General features: G+C 38.7%; 1 protein-coding gene across 4 annotated transcripts in view; it reads left to right on the top strand.

The window, feature by feature from the left end:
* ROBO1 (roundabout guidance receptor 1) overlaps positions 1-18,366 on the top strand; it is a 706,479-nt gene that overhangs the window by 335,983 nt on the left and 352,130 nt on the right. For 3 of the 4 annotated variants that reach the window (XM_051781120.1, XM_051781121.1, XM_051781119.1), the window contains exon 1: positions 4,682-4,958. In XM_051781120.1, coding sequence (XP_051637080.1) covers positions 4,688-4,958 — 271 coding nt within the window. In that variant the 5' untranslated portion in view covers positions 4,682-4,687. Of the gene's footprint in view, positions 1-4,681; positions 4,959-18,366 lie in introns of those variants that run through there. The other variant, XM_051781122.1, reaches the window with a different exon arrangement.

Here is an 18,366-nt window from a genome sequence, read left to right as displayed (position 1 = left end):
AAAGCCCTGGCTACTAATTTAGTTCCTCATCTTAGGTTTAGGTTTGATGCAGTCCCAGTTGGGCTTTTTTTTTGATGTCTCTTCCTGAATTTGTCTAGATCACTCGAAAGGAATCGATGGGAATTGATCCAATTTGTAGAACACAATTCTAATATTGATAGTAGTTTATATTCATTTGCTTCACCCTAATCTTTTATTAATGCTCATTTGCAAAATGCTGTTCATGCTGTTTCCTCCCGGTTTTGTACCCCCGTGCTGATGGTGATAATGAAATTTTGAGAAACATAACAAGAAATAATGAAGTTATAGATTTTGGAATTAAATAAGGTAACAGTTACTATTTTCATAGTCAGACATTTCTCAGTAGATGACTTGAATTTCAGGTAAATAATGACCAGTGTAGAAACTCAGATACATGAGATTCCTACAGCAGTAAGAAGTTATGTCTGTTTGGCTCTTTTCAATTTTTCTTTGTGTCCACCAGGAGGATAGGCCAGGGCATCAATACTGAATCATTTGGGGACTTTTAAGGATGCATCATCAATAAAACCTGTCATGCAGACATATCTCCTGGTTCAAAAGAAGTGATAACCGATGGCATCACTTGCTGTTACCAGAGGGGAAAAAATTCACTGGTGACTTTTCTGTGAATAGCAGAGCCGTGGTTAAAAGCATGTTTAATACAATTTTTGGGGTTAGGGTTGCACAACACACTTGAATGTAAGTAGCTGCAAAAATAAGTGTGTCTGTCTGGTCTGAGGAGCTAGGAGAATGAGTAACAATACTAAATACTTAGTATTTGGATTTTCTCATTAATTTGGAGAGTTTAAAGATACATAAATTAAAGCATGAGTGGTGTTTAGTAGCTCCTGATGCAGTCCAACAAAGTGGAATAACTTAGAGATTTCAGTAGAAATTTTATTGGAAAAGGCTCTCCACATTCATGTAAATCTTCGGTGCTCTCCTACTGCCATTGGACCCCCTAAATTTGTTCAGAATCTGTATGATTATGCAAAATCCTCTTTCTGCTTTGAACGTGTCATCTGTGCTCGGGCTGACTAAGCCTGAAAAAGTTCCACCAAAAAGCTGGATCACTCAGTACTGGTTAAACTTGGCACTCTCTTACCAAGTCAAAGTAGATGTTCACTGGGTTTTTTTAATGCCTTGAGGTACTTGCCCAACTTAATGAGTGGTGGCTCTGGAAACTTCTGTGGCAAGAAGGAGTTAGATATTTTTCATCACACTGAGGGGGTTTGCCCTCTCAAATGAGGCATCTTTCAAATGCTTCTGTGAAAGAAAAGTGTAGTAGCAATTGTTAAGAGGTGGTGGTTTGCTCCTTATTTTCTCATCAGTAGTCAAGGCTTCACTTTTCAACTTCCTCTTCCAAAATAAACTCATTTGGCAAAAGGGGAGGGCAACTCCATTTGACTTCTTCCTGAAGTTTTGTATAGTTACAGGTAAAGTAATTTTTTGTTGAATTTAAAATTGGATTTTGTTTTGTAGAGGTTGGGGGTTTTTTTAGTGTTGTTTTTTGGGCGTGTTTGGATGTTTTTGTTGTTTGGGTTTTTTTTCCATAATGACAAAACCAATTACTTCCTAGGCTCTTTTTAAAGCTTAAGGGTTTTTTTTTTCTAGTGAAAATACTCTTTTTTTTTTTCTTTAGAGCAGCTAAGAGATGAGAGACCTTGGTTTGAATTCTTCTTGTCATCAAGATGTCCAGCCATATTAGAGAGCTATTTTGAGGGACATCTCTCTCTCTGTCACTTCTGTGGAACCTCATACAGAGTGATTACGGCATTTCTTTGAGGGGTGAGGCACCAAGTTCAGCCTCTGCTTTGAATCAGACTGAGCTGTAAATTTTTCAAACATCAGGTGAATTGTTCCTGGTTTTATAGTTTGTTTGCTTCACATTTTCTGGCATGGCAACTAGTTCAAAAAGTGTAATGATGTAAAACCTTTCGTTATGTTTTGGAAAGCCAAGTTGAAAGTTGCCTGATTCTACAGCACTGTAGGCAAAGAAATATGTCATGTCTTAACATTCAGGCCTTTAACCACCCATTCAGCAGAGTGCCTTACACAGTGAAATGTGCCATCTAAGTCAATAGTACTTACTTCTGTTAAGTTTTAACAGGGACCCCCAAGCAAAGCTGGAACTTGTGACAGAGTAGAAATTAAATTCTACACAGCACAGAGGGCAACAGTACAAAATGTAGGACTTGGGTGGAGACTTATTACTCAGTGACATGGGTAGAATTCACCCACAGCAAGAACTGAACTTCAGTCATTATCATTAGGGAATCATTTTCAGCCAGAGATCATAATTTAACATTAGTTGAATATCATTTTCCATATCAGGTGGAAAAGTAGCATTTCTTGAAGAAGGAGAGAGTGAATAATGTCTGTGTAGTTTTAGATTGCAAATAACAAGTGCACTGTCACTAAGAGATATCATGTAAATACCAATAGTGTTAAAAAGAGACTAATGCCCTCATTTCCCTTCACTGAGGGGTTTCAAGTCAAGATATTAATGCCAAAGTAACTGCAAGTAGTTGTAGGCTGGTTTTTAAAGCTGCTGCTTTCATGTCCTGTTTGCTTTATTGAATGCAGAGCATTTCTGAACTGGAAACTGCTCCCGATTAAACTTCTAAGTGAGCTTTGCTAAAGGGCATTAGCACTGGTTGTTTTGTGAGGAGGGTGGCCCATTGCTCAGAATACCATGTCTGAGGGACTATCTTGGGTAAAAAAGTTCAATTTGTTATGCAATTATATTTTGCAGATGACACCAGACATTACAGTGACACATGGAACACTTCCAGTAGCTTTCAGTGCCTCTTCTTCCTCCTTCATCATTATGAGTAGTATCTGGCTAAATCTCTGAGAAGGCAATCAATCTTTCAAAATGATGATCAGCAGGTTCATTGGCTGAAATCTCGGTCTGGGATTTCTGTAGTCAATTATAAACATTTTGCCTAAAAAAAGTAGGCGCAGCCTCTGCCATTTAATTTCGTAAAAAGTCCCATCCTTCTGTCCTTTAGTGCTGTAATTTAAAACTTTGACCCAATCAACCCTTGAATGCAAATGAGAGAGCAATCTGGAGAATCAGAGTGTTGATTCAGTCACTCTACAGCCATTTTCAGAGCAGATTTTAAAGACGTACGTGACATTGGCCATTAGTGAGCCAGCAAAGATGAATGGGCCAATAAATGACCATATTTCACTTCTTTCATCTGCCAAGATGAAACATCATCTTGGCATTCGGCCGGTTTTCTGTTGTTTGGTCTTTTATTTTCTTAATTTGCACGACACTATTTTGAAAGGCATGCTATCAATTCTTTAATTGACTTTTTCAAAGAAATATTTTTTGCCAATAAGTCCCCTTGAGTGGATTGGTCTTGAGGATTTTGGTTTTCTTTATGTTTTTCTTTTGCAATTCTTTAAAAATATTTTGATTTGTAAGGATGGTGTCTCTGTAAGATTGTTTAAAATACAAATGGAGAAAATGAATGTTTGGCATCACATTTTAAAAATAAGATTGACTGAGCTAGAAAATTAGGCATCTAGAAAAAAAATAAAAATCTCCTTATGTTTTTTTCTGTTTTAGTTTCCTACACAGTTGCTTTAGGTGTTTTGTGAAAGTTCAGAACGATTTTTAGCAGCATGTGGATTTTATTGTAAAGGAACAGTTACTTTCAGTCATTACAGAAGTCCAGAATATGTCTGTGTGGGAGAGCAAAATGTATCTTTCCTATTCAAGGTCTTTACAATAATTAATAAATTATCTGACACCTGTCAACAGAGCAAAAGAAATAAGCAACCTATTGTTGTGGTAGTGATATCATTGCAAAGAGATTTGCTTCTTGCAGTTTTTTTCTGAACAAAATGTTAATGTTTCTTTTTAGGTATTATCTGTTGGACAGTGCACTATCAAAAGTAAATAAAAGAGGATTTAAGTTTAATAAACAGTTTTACATTAAAAGCAAAAATATGTAGTCATGTTGACGACAAATTCCTTTGGGTTGTGTTGTTTTGTTTTCAGAGCAAGTGGGATTTTCTTTTTTTTCTTTTTTTTTGCTTCAAATGATTTAGTTCATTATTATGAGTTATCTTCGGGGTGCTTTGTGGTGTTTTGATCAGCAGTTTATCTTGGGGTCTTAAAACGTGTTCATTTATGTGTTTAGCTGACCAGCTGCCTTCCCTTTTTTTTGTTGTTGTTTTTCTATGTGACATTAAAATGGAGTGTTTCCTTGCAATCATCTTTGAAGTGAGAAAATGCATCTTGCTCCTTGTACAGCTAAACTGTTGCCTTTTCATGGAGGGGCTCTACCCCTTTCCCCTGCCCCATCTCCCCAAAGAGAGGTAGAGCAGCCCCCCTTCTGCTTGCCAAGACACAGCCACCCCCCCACCCCCCTCCGCCTCCTCCCCACAAAGAGGTGAAGTCCCCTGAGTCTGTAATTGCCAGGAGATGAAGCGATGATGGGGAGTGATCACAGTCAATAGCTTTGATTAACAATAAGGTGGAAAATTAGCAATGCTAGCATTCAGCTCCCCTGCCCGCCCGGCCCCATATGCTCCCCGCAGCCTGCGCTGGCTGGTGAGCAGGGTGGCCACTGTGCCTGGCGGGGTGCAGAGGGACACTTGGAGTGGGCAGAGGGGGACGGCAGGGCAGCATTTTGGGGACCCCCGGGCGATGCTCCCGGACGTCTTTCCCTGGGCTCCCCCACGCAGGCGGGGGAAGGACGAGGTGTGCCGTGCGCTGGCACTGTGGCTCTTGCTGTCATGTGTGGATTTAATTGTGTCTGGACGTGTTGTGATCAAAATGGCAACTACTGTTACTCCTGTGACCCCATCAGCAGCTCTGGTGTTGTTTCCGACAGACTCCGAAGACCTAGAGAGGGGGAACGACAGCGGGACACCACTCCCCACCTCTGATAATGGCGACAATTCCCTGGGCTACACAGGTAGAGTGCACCTTTCCAAAATATTCCTGACTACCTCCTTCTGACACTTTCCACCTACATCTGCCATTACCACCTGTACACATTTCTTTAATCATCTTTGCTAGCTGGCTATCTTTCACCATCACCTTAGAAGTTCAACATTGTTAATATTGTTGGGAAATATTGTTGTGCCTTTTAACTAACCAAGATGACTGTCCTTGTGTGTGTCAGTACTTTTCAATTATTTAAATGTTTAAAGTAAATTTCTCTTGTTGAAACAATGCACCCATTATTTTCCTTTGAACTGTATATATTAGTGCATGAGGCAATATATCTTCTCAGAGAAATTTTTTCCAAAGACCACAGGGATTTTTCCATGTGTTTATTTAGGGAATTTTTTTGCTTTGTTTCTGTTGTAAACAAAAGTAAAATATATTGCAGCAGGAAAAAAAATCCAAGTGAGACTAAACTGTGATTGGATAAAAATCTGTTTCGTTGACTTCTGCTTTGCATAAACTAGAGAAACGTGTCTCTAGGCCAAATAAGAAAAGCCACAGATAAGCAGCACCATACAGAGTGATGCAGCAGTGATCTCTGAGGGACCCAATTCTGTAACTCCTCTGCAGACTGAAATGTTACCCAGCTCCAGGAGTCCCGCTACTGACCACAGCCTGGGCTCAGCTGCAGAGTCCTGGGTCTTCATGAACTACTGAAGGTCCAGTGTGAATCAGATATTCATAGCTAAGACAGTCTTACAGGGCACAAGAAGAGGATTGGCAGGTGTAAGAGAGAGGGAGCAATTTCTTGTCTATTCGTAAAATTTCAGGTCTCTTATATGCCACTTAGAATGATTGCAGCTTTCATCACCTGCCTCTCACAATCATCTCTGCATGTGGTTTAAAACCTCAGCACATAATTCTATTCCAGTTTGAAATACTTTTTTTTTTTCCTGAAAAGGTAAAAAAGCAAAGCAATGCAAATTTCCCCTCAGTCAAGATGCTTTCTTAGGAAAACATAGCACGAACTCTGCTCCATGTGGATTATTTAGACTTTTCTACCTTCTGGATATTCCTATTAATTTTTTTTCTAAATTCTCTCCTCCACTCTCCAAGTTTGGCACATGTACATCCACTGATGCATATGGGGTCATCATATTGACAGAATATAGCTTAAAGAATGCTTTTTTGATTCCTTTTAAGTTAGGAAACAGAGCTGGGAATCACGATCCCTAGGTCTTGTGTTTTTAACAGCCACTAATTTACCTTGGACCACAAGTCATTCCTTTGTTAATAAAGTGGCCTAGTTTTACCTAGAGATGAGCAATAAGTTCTCCTCCAGGCCCCTTGCCCATTCCTGGCTTGCAGCTGGTCCTTGACTGGCAGATCCCCACACCCAACAGCCTCACACCTGCCTACGAGGAAGGAGAGGGGGCCCTCCATGTGCCCTCCAAAAGCCCCCTTAGCCACAAGAGCAAAGTGGATAAGACTTTAGAGGGAGACCTCCTAATTTTTTCCTGTGTTTCAGAGCAGGGCTGGAGGCTTGGCACAGGACCTCCCGTGGCAAGGGCCCTGGGTGGGCAGAGGGTGCAGGGGCTGCAGGCAGTGCTGCTCCACAACAGAGATTTTGTCATTCCCCCCCCCTTTCAGGGCCATTTTTAAGGCATATAAGGCAGTAGTAGCTCCCCTCTGAGCATGGGGACATGGGAGGATAACCCGAGCAGAGCGCAGACCCTTCTGGATGTGTCTGCCCATGAGGATCCTTCACCCTCATCAAGGTGCACGTGAGCATCTGGGCGCTGCATCCGAAGAAAGGCCTCTGTGGGGTGTTGCAGCTGTTTAACCTGCCTCTCAGAGACTAATGGGGTCATTTGAGAGGGCTGACAAAATCAAACCTGGTCTAGTAGTCCCCCAGAGGCTCCGGTTCTTAACTCTAGGCCATATTTTAATAGGCGTTTTCCGAGCCAGCACGAAAGTCAGGACCAAGTTAGAGGGAAGCACAAGCTGAATAAAAATTAAAACCTAGAGGATGGCTGGTTCTTTTTAATTGGAGATTTTGTGCCTCTATTTGAGTGAGCACTGAATGAAGGAAAGACCAAGTTCTTCATGTATAAAGATTTAATGATCCAGTATTTTTTCTCCACTATGTAACAGTAATCAGTTGCACTATGGGTGTATACCTTAGTTTATATGGAAAAGCCATGTGGTATTTATTAAAATTAGTCCAACAGATTTCTGTAGTAATCAGTAAGGTTGTTTAAAAATAACATTAATTGTAATACAATCTTTTAGGTAAAGTTACATTTTTTTTTTCTAATTAAGGGCCTAATATGGAATTCCCGGATTTTACAGAAGTATTCTTATATCACTTTTGTCTTCTCTCTTACCTATAGAATTCCTTTCTCCAAATGGAAAGCCATTCCAGGAGATTGTTTGTACGGAAAATTCTCTGATTCATTCCTAAAATCACTCAGATTAAGTCCAGGATGTCTGTTCCCACGGGCAAAAATAATCAGCAGTTTATTTTTTAATTGTGTGTTTATCTTCAGGTAGTGTCTGAACGGACAAAACCCAAACAAGCTCATAACCGCTGTCATACTATATGATCATACATTGTTACTCATACAGAGAGCAGTGATGTAGGGCACATCTTCCTTCCAGTTCCATGGAAGTTAATCTGTGAGGTATATAAGCAAAGCATTTACTTGTATGGGAAGTTTCAGGATTAAAGATTATAAATTTTTCCTACATCTCTTTCTTTCCCTATATGTTTTTCATGGTGAATATATGCAGCAGTTTCATACTGTTCTTAAGTGGACATATGTGACTTGTTGGGAGTGTTTCAGGGTGTTCTCCTAAAGCCCCCTTTATCAGAATTATTTATTCTCCTAAATCAGGAGAATTTTGACTATCCCATTTGGTTTTGTTGTCTCCATCGTGGATATGAGCCCTTAACTGGAGAAGTAACCATATACCAAACAGTAAACACATCGATTTCAGGGGGAAAAGGAGGAGATGCTAAACCAAACTGTTTCAAGTTTGGAGTTGTTGATAAATTTCAAGACTTCTATCACAGGAAAATTATGAACTTCTATTTGACTTTTCATGATTCTTATTATGTCATAGGACTGAACTCTGGATTATTATTTTTTTTTATTACCCCTAATCAATGCAGTAAACTGGCATCTTATAGATGTTGCACTTTTTCTAAATCATAAGGGTCTTATTGTCAAAATAATTATTACTATTTATTAACTGTAGATCCAACTGGAGAGGCTTTATATGCATCTATATTAAAGATGATCACTTTCAAAGAGTATTTGTAATAGATACAAATAGAGACTGACTAAATAACAAATCAAGAAAGGAAGTTCAGCCACTGAGGATTGTTCCATATGCATGACACTGATATTAGACTGAAGGAGTTTAAAGGACGGGTTTCTCTTGCATATTTAATACCCGAAAAATTCTATAACAAAAAAACATATAAGAGCTGATGTGACCATGTAGGCATCATTTTAAACATGCTTAATCCAGCTACATCTGTAGCTGGATTGATCCATCAAAGGATTTAAGGTTAAAAAAGCCACAAAAACTTTTAACTGTAACTCTGTCAGTTTAAAGAAATGATCCACAAAGATTTCCTTTTCTACATCTTCACAAAAGACCATTCACAGTGTCAAGGCTAGAATGGAAAATAATTGCATAGTTAATATGTGTAATAGCAAAAATCTAAATAGCTTTCTTAACTATGTGCATAAAGAACAGGCTAAATCACAATGATAAAAGCTGATGATTTAGATTACTTTGTGTTGTATTTACTTTGTCCTAAGGAAGACATCCAAAGCAGTTTCCTGAAGTGCTGTATAACTATGCTTGTTTCTCTTTCTAAAACTTTAAGTGGACTTTAGAGACTAGAAGTGCTACAGATACCTAAAAACAATTGCAAGTAATTCCACCTCTCCATCGATTTAGATCTATGTGTTCAGATGAGAATCACTTGACAGGAATGTGCACCTGAGAATACAAAAAAAAAAAAAAAGGAAAGGCAAAGGAAGGCAGTGGAATGGAAGATGCAAGTAGGAATTCAGTTCTTTGTCAGGTTTAGGCTGTGGAGATGTCAGACCAAACCTATTGTTTAGACAGCTATTTTGGAGGGTAAAGAAGCCCTAAAATCTAAGTCCTGGAGAAGAGTATAGGGACAAACAGAGAAAGAAGGGAATTGAGGAAAATATCTAAGAGAGTTCTTGCTGTATATCAGAGGAGAAATATGGAAAATCATCCTAGTTAAGACACTGGAGATAGAGAATTTGGCAAAAAAAGGTCATAGAAGGAAGAACCTTAAATAAAATCCCGGTTTCCAAGAGAAAGGCTTGTGATTAGTTGCCAAATGGAGCAGATGATGTGTTGAGTGATGTTCTCTAGTGCTGAAGGAGCTTTGAGAGCCACAACCCTGTAGCATGGAGTGAGGAAACCTGAAGAAGATCATAGGATAAAACTGTCTTGACTGAAGCTACTAAGAACACTTTTCTGGTTAATATTTACCCGTTAGAGCAGATTTTCAAGAAAATGCTAAAGTAGTTAATATTTCCACATCAGATTTCACATGTGGTTTGCCAGCCTGAATAGTAAAGTAAATGTTCACTCTTAGCTAATGGGCCTCTTTTTTTCCTCCCCAAAATAGTGCAAGGGCAGTAAGTGTTAAGTATGAGCCTCAGCTATTTTCCACATAATCAATGGCTGCAGAGTAATCTCTAAGATTGCATTGTGCTGTGCTATTGAAGTGTGTGCATGCATGATATCCCAGGAAGTAGCACATTTCCTGTTAAATCAACTGTGACATAAATATTGGGGATCATTTAACAGATCACAGAGTATCACTTGTGCTACAGAAACCAGAATGATGGCTTGTTAAATTAACACTCTATATTCAAACATTTGCAGGCAAGGATCACTACTCCTCATTAAGTAGATTCATGACTTTTTAAAGGGATATTTCCAAATACTTTTTTTTTTCCCTAGTTTTCTCAAATGACTCTTCCAGCATGCAAAGTTTCCCATCTGTGAGCTGAAGTTAGTCTTCAATTTTTTTGCTCCTGATCTTAATAATGAAAATATTGTGGTGATGTTCTTTTCTATGATAGGGGATGCCCTCCCTTTTTCTCACATTGCTTTTGTTTTTTGCTACTATGTAGTTTTACTACTATGTTTTTTACTACTATGTCTCCTCTGTGATCAGGGGAATTGTTTGTAGAGGATCACTGCTTGTCCCATGTCAAATAGAACAGCTTGCCTTCAGTGAGCATTTCAAGATATCAAGAGGAAATCTCTCTTCATTTCATGGCCATTTCTGAGACATTTCTTCCTTAAACCCAGTAATTTTACACAGGTTATGCTATGCATTATCAAGTGATCGTTTTGAAAAGTGGTAGTTCAGAAAACACATTCAAGAAAATACTTCTTTGGTATCAAAGGTAAAAATCTACACTAACAGTGTGAGAAATGGAGTATTTTTATTTCTTTTTTAAGATTAGTAAAGATAGTAAATGTGCATACAAATTTTGTGGCTGAGAGGAAGAGGGGAGAGGAGAAAAAGCTATAATATGCAACAGGATGACAAGAATGTTGGAAAGAAAATTTGCTATTTCTTCTAAATTACCATCTTTTGTTTAAGGATTAGTTAGAAAGAATGAGCAATATTGGGGAAAAGCACATGACAAACAGCAGTTTGGTTAATGGGGTGCAAAAAGTGCTGGATGAAGATTTAGGTTGCAGAGTGTGGATCTCTGATTTGGAGCAGGCTGTCATTTCTGATGCGAAGCAGGTAGCTAGAGATCTCAAAAAACCAAAAATATCTTATTCCCATTCAAGAATCCTGGGTAAACTGTTAGCATGTCTGATATTGCATTGAGTTCATCATGCCAACAACCTGTAGAGCAAAACAAACACTTGTCTGCACAGCAGAACCAAGAGACATCTGACAGAGCTGAACAAATCACTAGATCAGAGAGCAGCCACATTAATTTATTTGAAGTTACAGAATCCTCGTTGCTAGTGGTAATACACAGTAGACTTCAGCTTGACTTTTACATCTCAGGATACATGCAAAGCTTGCAGTTAAGACCTTTTTCTGTAGTCTTTCTCTTTTTTAAAACTTACCAGCTGAGCAAGTGCGCTCTTGAGTCACTGGGAGAATGAACAAAGAGCCCCATGATACCAATTTTACAAAGTTACTTCTTAGAGTACATCTGCACTCTAAATCCAGGAACAGATGGATACTGTTATGCTTATTTAAAAAAGAAGAAAGAAAGAGAAAAAAAAAATCCCCTGCTCCTGTCTATCAGCAATCTCTCTGTTCCCCATGTCAATCTAAACTGTCAGAAAGGTCCTTTCAGTTTTGTGCTTCTCTTTGCAAGCATTCTTCTGACACAAATACTGAGTATTTGTTCTTAATATGTATTAAAATATAGATGTAAATATAACACCAATCAATAGAATTGCCTGTCAATGATAGCAATGTTCAGGCAATAATAATTTAAGTAAAACTTATAGAAACAATATTGGAGCTCCCACTTACATAACTCTTGCACTGTCATTTTTTATGAAAAAGTTCATAGAAAATCTCCTCCTGCAGTTAATGTTATACTTCAAGGCAGAGCTTTTATTAAAATGGGAAGCAATGGGGAAATCCCAAGTTTCTTAACTTGGTTAGTGAGTTTTCTTGTAGCCATCAGACCAATTCACAGCGACACCCATCCCCTCCTCTCCCATCCCCCACCAAAAAAAAGGGGAAAAAAAGCCACAATATTGTGTGAAGAGTTTGTCTAACAATTACTTTAATAGTAGTAAATGCCCCTATATAGCTGAGAATTGGTCTAAACAACTGTATTTCAGGAAGATGAATTTTAGCTTGAGAAGGTGCAGGAAAGGGCTATTAAAATAATCAGGGAATAGAAAACTTATTTTGACAGAGGCCTGAATGAAAGGGAGATGTGACTGCCATTTGTTGTCAGCCTTCTTTTTTTTAGAGAACTAATAGAAGAAAAAAGTTACCTACAGAGTGTGTTGACTATTCAATTTGAAGAAATTCAGTTATTGACAAATAGCCTATCTTCAAACAGTGCTCAAAATGTGTGCTTTTATAATGGATGATTCTAAGCTTTTATTCATATGTTACCACTTCACAATAGATTAAGCAGTTATAAAATGGGCTCTGGGTAATTTAGGATAGAAATTTAGGATGTTATACTGCAGCAGGTTCTAGAGAAGTTTTCAGACAGGACTTTGAAATCTCTTTTCCAAAGATTTAAATTTGTGATAGGCTGTGATAGGCCATTCATGCTAGATTTGATTCCCCAGGATGAGCATTTTAATCTTGAGTTCACGTGTTCCTAATTAATCGTGAGACAAGTGAAATCAAAACAAAATGTGTTCGCAGCATTTTATACTCTCTCTTTTCCATTTGGGCTGTCACAGACAGGAACCCCTGGAGCTGATGAGAGGCTTTCTGCTGAGGGCCTCCTAGCAAGAGCAAAGACAGAGCAAATTACCCTCAGACACTGCTGTCAGTTCAGTGAATTAAGTATGCAAAGCAATTTGTGAAGATGTTCAGAAGTGCAAATTTCTGCCAGTAGGTCAAAAGATTATGGATTATCACAGGATGAGCAAGGTAAGAGGAGATCACCCCCCATCTTCATCAGGGTGTGTTATACAAGTGAGTCTTTGGTTTTAGCCTGGCAAATTGGTTTATTTAAAGAAGCAGGAAGATAGTAATGCACACGGTTACATTAAATACTTAGCTGTGAAATGCACTGTATAGATGACAACACTCATTTATTGTGTCTACAATAATTCACTTTCCTGAGTAGCACTGAAAAATAAAAATGTTGAAATGTATTTTCTATAATTTAGGTATTAGCATTGCTGATAATTTTTCAAAATAATTACCATGTAGGATCATGGATTTACAGGCTAATTCAGGTTGGAAGCAATGATTGGAGGTCTCTAGTCCAGCTTGCTGAAGAAACAGGGTCGGATATGAGGTCAGACCAGGCTGCTGAGGGCTTGATCCACTTAGGTCTTGAAAACTTCCAAGGACAGACCTGTCGCCTCTGGACAACCCTGCTCCAGTGCCTGCCTGTCCTCATAGGGAAAAAAAATTCTCCTATTCACTCTGAACCTCTTTTGTTTTGACTTAAACTTGTTGTTTCTTGCCCTGAGATGGACCACTGTGAAGAGCATGTCTCCACCTCCTCAGTGACCTCCCTGTCAGGACAGGCAGGTGACTCAGTCCCCCTGTCATTGCCTCTTCCCCAGGCTGAACAAGCCCTGGCTCCTCAGTCCCCTGGGCAAGTGCTCCAGCCCTGACCATCCTGCATGACCCTCTGGTGAACTCCTCCCAATTTATCAAGGACTTTCCTGTACTGGGAAGCACAAACCTGGGTGCAGTATTCCATGTGAGTGCTGAGTAGAGGGGTATAATCCCTCTCCTTGATGTACCACCTGTGTATCCACACAGCCCAGGATGCTGCTGGCCATCCCAGCTGCCAGGGCAGGCTGCTGGCTCATGCTCAGCTTGCTGCTGGCCCACAGCCCCAGGGCCTTCCCAGCAGAGCTGCTCCCCAGCCTGGCTGACCCAGCCTGCATGGATGCAGGGGGTTCTTCCTTCCTTCCTTCCCACAGCATCATTTGTCCTTGATAAATTTCATTATGTTCCTTTTTGCCCATTCCTCCAGCCAGTCTGGCTCTGTCCAGGGGAACTGGTTCTCCCAGTTTGGTTTTCCCTGTGAGCATGAGGAAAGTGCCCTCCCTTCTCTTCTCCAGGGGACTGATGAGGACCTTGGGCAGGCCAGGTCCCAGGATAGACCTGGAGGTCCCTGTTGTTCTCCTCTGGGTAGGCTGCAGCCCATCAACCATTAACTTTCGAGGTAATGTATCATAAAATTTTTACTCATGTGGTGGTTCACCCATCCAGACCATAATGTCCCTACTTGGATACAGGAATCTCGTGGGAGACAGTGGTGAACCCAATACATGGAAGTCTAAAAACACAAAGGATCTCTCAGCGGAGGATTTCCCATCAAAACTGATCTCCCCTGTTTGCACTGTTTATAATTGCAACTCTTGTCCCAGCATCACAGCTTCATACATTAACATCTATCAGAAGATCCACAGTTATTTTTATCAGATCCCTCTGGAATTGCTACCAGCCAGTTATTTCCAGCTCTTTGTGCGTGTATGTGATTCCTGTATGTTGCTTGTCCATAAACCGTAACAACTTGAACCATCACCCAGAAGTGTTAAAACACTGTACAGAGCTTTTTAGAGGGAACTGTATTGATTTTCAGTGACCCTTGTATAAGAAAGGAGATGTTTTTCTCTGGTACAATTTCCTGGACAATATATTATTTATGGGGCTTTTGTCTAATCCTTCCTAAAAGGCAGTAAAAAAAGTACTATGAAAACTCACTGCTGCTTTCTTTATTGCAGAAAATACGAAATTAATTTGCACTTCTAAATATAAGCAGAAACATATTTGTCTAACTATGAATATTTTGAAATCATCTCTTCCAAATCAGTAGCATTTTTACTAGATTTTCTGCCTCTTCTTAGACTCCTCCTTTTATTTCCATCAGATGGTTCATGTGAAGTAATACATTTCAGTTGTTTCATCCTCCTCTTTTCCTTTTTTTTTAAATTAATTTTCCTGTTTTCATGGCTAATTTCTGAATATCCATCAGAAAAAGGAGTGTTGCAGTTTGGCTAAGCTTGAAATGGAATAACCAGCCCATTCACACACTTGTAACTTATCTGCTGAAAAAAAAACCCTCTGCAAAAACAGTTTTCTGCATTTATTTCTGTCTAATCTTTAGCAGAATAAATTCCTCTATCTTCCTTCTAGATTAGTGTAAACCCAAATACAAAATTCTGCTCTTTCTGTTAGGAACAAGTACCATCCAAGGAAAACCGAATTGTTTTTCAGTAGATTTAAATTTTTGGATAGCAAAGTATAATTTGCTTCCATTTCAGTAATTTTTTTTGCTTGTGCTCTGGTGTGTAATGAGGCCTTTCATCATTTCAAACGTAGATTATTTTTCTTTAACTTTTTCTTAAAACCAAATGGATAATGTTGCAGTAAACTTTGACAGGAATCATAAGGCAAAGGAAAAAGAAGGTTGAAGGGATCACAAAATTGCTGATCAATGATTATAAAGTTAGTGTTCTGGACTTGTTACAAAACCTCAAATGGCAAATTTAGCATAGAAGTCTGGTGGGGGAGGAAAATGCCTGTTTCACTTGGAAAAACTACTGTGTAGTGTTGAAGTGCTACACAGAGTTTAGAGATCACTTTTAATGAACATCACATTAGTGCATCACAGTAGGCAGAAAATGGCTTTGGGGCTATTTTTTCCTTCAAAACTTTAGCTGTTTAATTATGCCTCCCAGACTATTATAAAATGGATCAAATAGAGAGTTTATTTGGGAAAGATACTGTAGAAATTTGTGGGAATACTGTGAACACTGTCACACAGTATGAACTCTAATGATTTTCAGTTCTTGAACTTACAGTATCACGCATGAGTTAACTGGATTTTTATTCAAAATTTAGATGCATACTTCTGGGTTTGTTAAGAATTCATTAATAAAATTGTATCCAGGACATGATCAAAACAATCAGATAGTATGCAAAGAGAAACTAAATAAACCCTCTCTTAAAAAAATTAAATTTAAAAATAGAACTGATATGGCTGTCATGCTCAGCACTTTGTATACACACACACATGCATTTGAGGGGCTTTGCTAGAATGTGTTGAAATTTGGAGGAAAAAAATAAAGATCTGAGTAATCACAATGTTTTGATTCCAGACAGTTCCTGATGGAAATTGTTCAAAATTCTAGATCTTTGAATTGCATACTAGCCAGGCAAACAGCATAATCATCCCAAAGGGGGAAGAATTTATAATGAAGTGAGGAATATTGGGAGGAAATGTTTGTTTAGGTAGAGGAGGTGTGCTTTCTTCTTAACAGATGAGATTACATAGCTAACAGAAGGGCAGTCATAGTCCAGGCTTCACTTCAGCACATCACCATAGAGAGCCATTTTTTTAGCTTACTAAGAATAGATAGTATGACTCAAAAGTTCACTAAAGTTTGCAATAATATGTGGAGATCTCACAAAAGTGTGTGCAAACACCTAAAGAGAGGGTGAAAGGAGGACAGAGCCAGGCTCCTTTAGTGGTGCCCAGTGACAGAACCAGAGGCAATGGGCACAAATTGAAACACGGGAGGTTCCCTCTGAACGTTAGGAGACACTTTTTTGCTGCAAGGATGACTGAATACTGGAACAAGCTTCCCAGGCAGGTTGTAGACTCCCCATTTTTGGAGATAATCGAAAGCCACCAGGACATGGTCCTGGAAAACCAACTATAGGTGGCCCTGCTTGAGTAAGGGACCTGGACAAAATTACATCCACATGTCCTTATCAGCCTCAACCAGTCTGTGATCCTATAATATAAGAACTTTAATCAATGTGCTTTTGCCATACAGGTGTGTTAGAATATACTTCTGTTGTTTATGTGCTTTATAAACCAATTAATTTATACCTAAATTCAATATAAGTCAATTATAGGCTTATTCACAGGTGTACACACAAGTGTTTCAGGCTACTTTCTGTGTGTTTCTGAGCTTACCAACATGCTGAATATTGATCCAAACCAAGACAGCTACAAATGTTATCAAGAGAGTGGAGTCTCAAAAGAGAACAGAATAGATAGAATAGATGATTTATTTTTTTAAACCCACATGACAATAAATATAATACCTAGAAAAAATAAACTTACTGAGATCTATTTCTTATATAGGTCTCTAAAAGTTCTCTGAAGAGTGAACACATCTAATTTTAAAATCTGAATAATTAATTCTTTTGTAATACCCAGATGGCACCTTTATGACTTTTCTTCTTCCTTGGTTGGAGAGTGTCCTTGTGTTAAGGTTAAGCTCTTTTTGTAGCTGCAGATGCTCTTCAAGTCTGCTGTCCAGAAGCTGAACTGAGATAAAGAAAAAGCGTCATGACGCATTTATTTTGGCAGCCTGATCAAAGCAGGACGGCTGTATTTAGGCAGACAAATGTATCAAAGTGCTGCAGTTTGAAATGGCTGAGTTAGCATTCCTAAAGCTGTGTCCCTGTGATGGGCTCTGCAGTGGTGTTGGCAGGGCAGAGCAGCGCTGGGAAGTGTTTTACATCCGTCAGGACACAGCTTGAACCAAACATAATGAGAAATTATGATTCACTACAATCTCTTGCTGCCTATATTAATTTCCCTGTTGCCACAACACATCTGTTCATGGTAAGACTGACCCAATGCCCATCCAACTACAGTCAGTTTATGTCAGCAAGAATGGATTCAGTAAATACTATCTGTGGGAAGATTTTTAAACAATTACTAAATGCTTAGTTGAGAGCACAAGTCCAACTAGAACAACATAGAACATTAAATCCTCTAGCAGCTATTGAAATGTAGTTTCCTTCTTTCCCCTATCAAGATAGTAAAGAGTCCAATCCTGTGAAGTATGGAGCATTTCTCAATTATATTTTTTGGTTTGCTTATTTATTTGTCTTTTCCATTAGGGGTAAACAATATACTTTTCCAGAACTATGTTAGACCACACAAATAATAGAAAAAGTGGATTTTACATATGTCTTTTATCAGTATGGTTAAACTTAAATTAAAGTCTTTCTCCTATAAGAAGCTTTTTTAATAAATCAATAAGAGCCTCTTTTGAATTTGCTCTTCTGTATCTCAGTGGGGTTTTTTTCACCTTTTACTTGAGAACGGTGGAATAAAAATTTATTCTGGATTCTTCTGAAATCACTTGATCCAAACATATGCCTACAGTACAGAGTCATGTCAAGAACTTGGATTATATTGAGCCTCTCTTGTGAAATAAGGTGTAGTTTGGAATAAATGAAATTTCCATGTAAGTAGAATCTTATCTGTAGTTAAGTATTACATAGAAATCAGTGAGGGAAGCACTGCAAATACTCACTGGCCACTTGTCTCTTCTACTGTAATGGAACAACAATAGAGAGTTAAAAGAGCTCAAGTGATTTGCCAATCTTTTCCCTGCAAAAGAGCTCCTTACAAATGATTCAGTTAGTATTTCTCGCTGAGTCAGTGAGTTTGGCTTCTTAGTGTCACTACAAGGAAGAAGGATGGAAGGAAAATGGGCAGAAGGAAAATGAAAGTCTGAGAGTGAAACTGAGGAGGACTGGAACAGTTTGAGTGTTTCCTGCACTTCTCTGTATTCTGTAGAAGTGTAATTAGTTGGTTATAAGCTACCAAGAGTCATGACACGACAAATATCATATGCAGACTTCTGATTTCCATGTATTTATGTCTTTCTTTAAAAATAACACTGCACATTTCCTGGTT

Source organism: Manacus candei, unplaced genomic scaffold (assembly GCF_025592945.1).
Source record: "Manacus candei isolate 608988 ecotype Guabito, Panama unplaced genomic scaffold, ASM2559294v1 h1tg000014l, whole genome shotgun sequence".
Lineage (NCBI taxonomy): Eukaryota > Metazoa > Chordata > Aves > Passeriformes > Pipridae > Manacus > Manacus candei.
The sequence above is the reverse complement of the archived record's forward strand: the minus strand, read 5'-3'. Positions and strand labels throughout refer to the sequence as shown.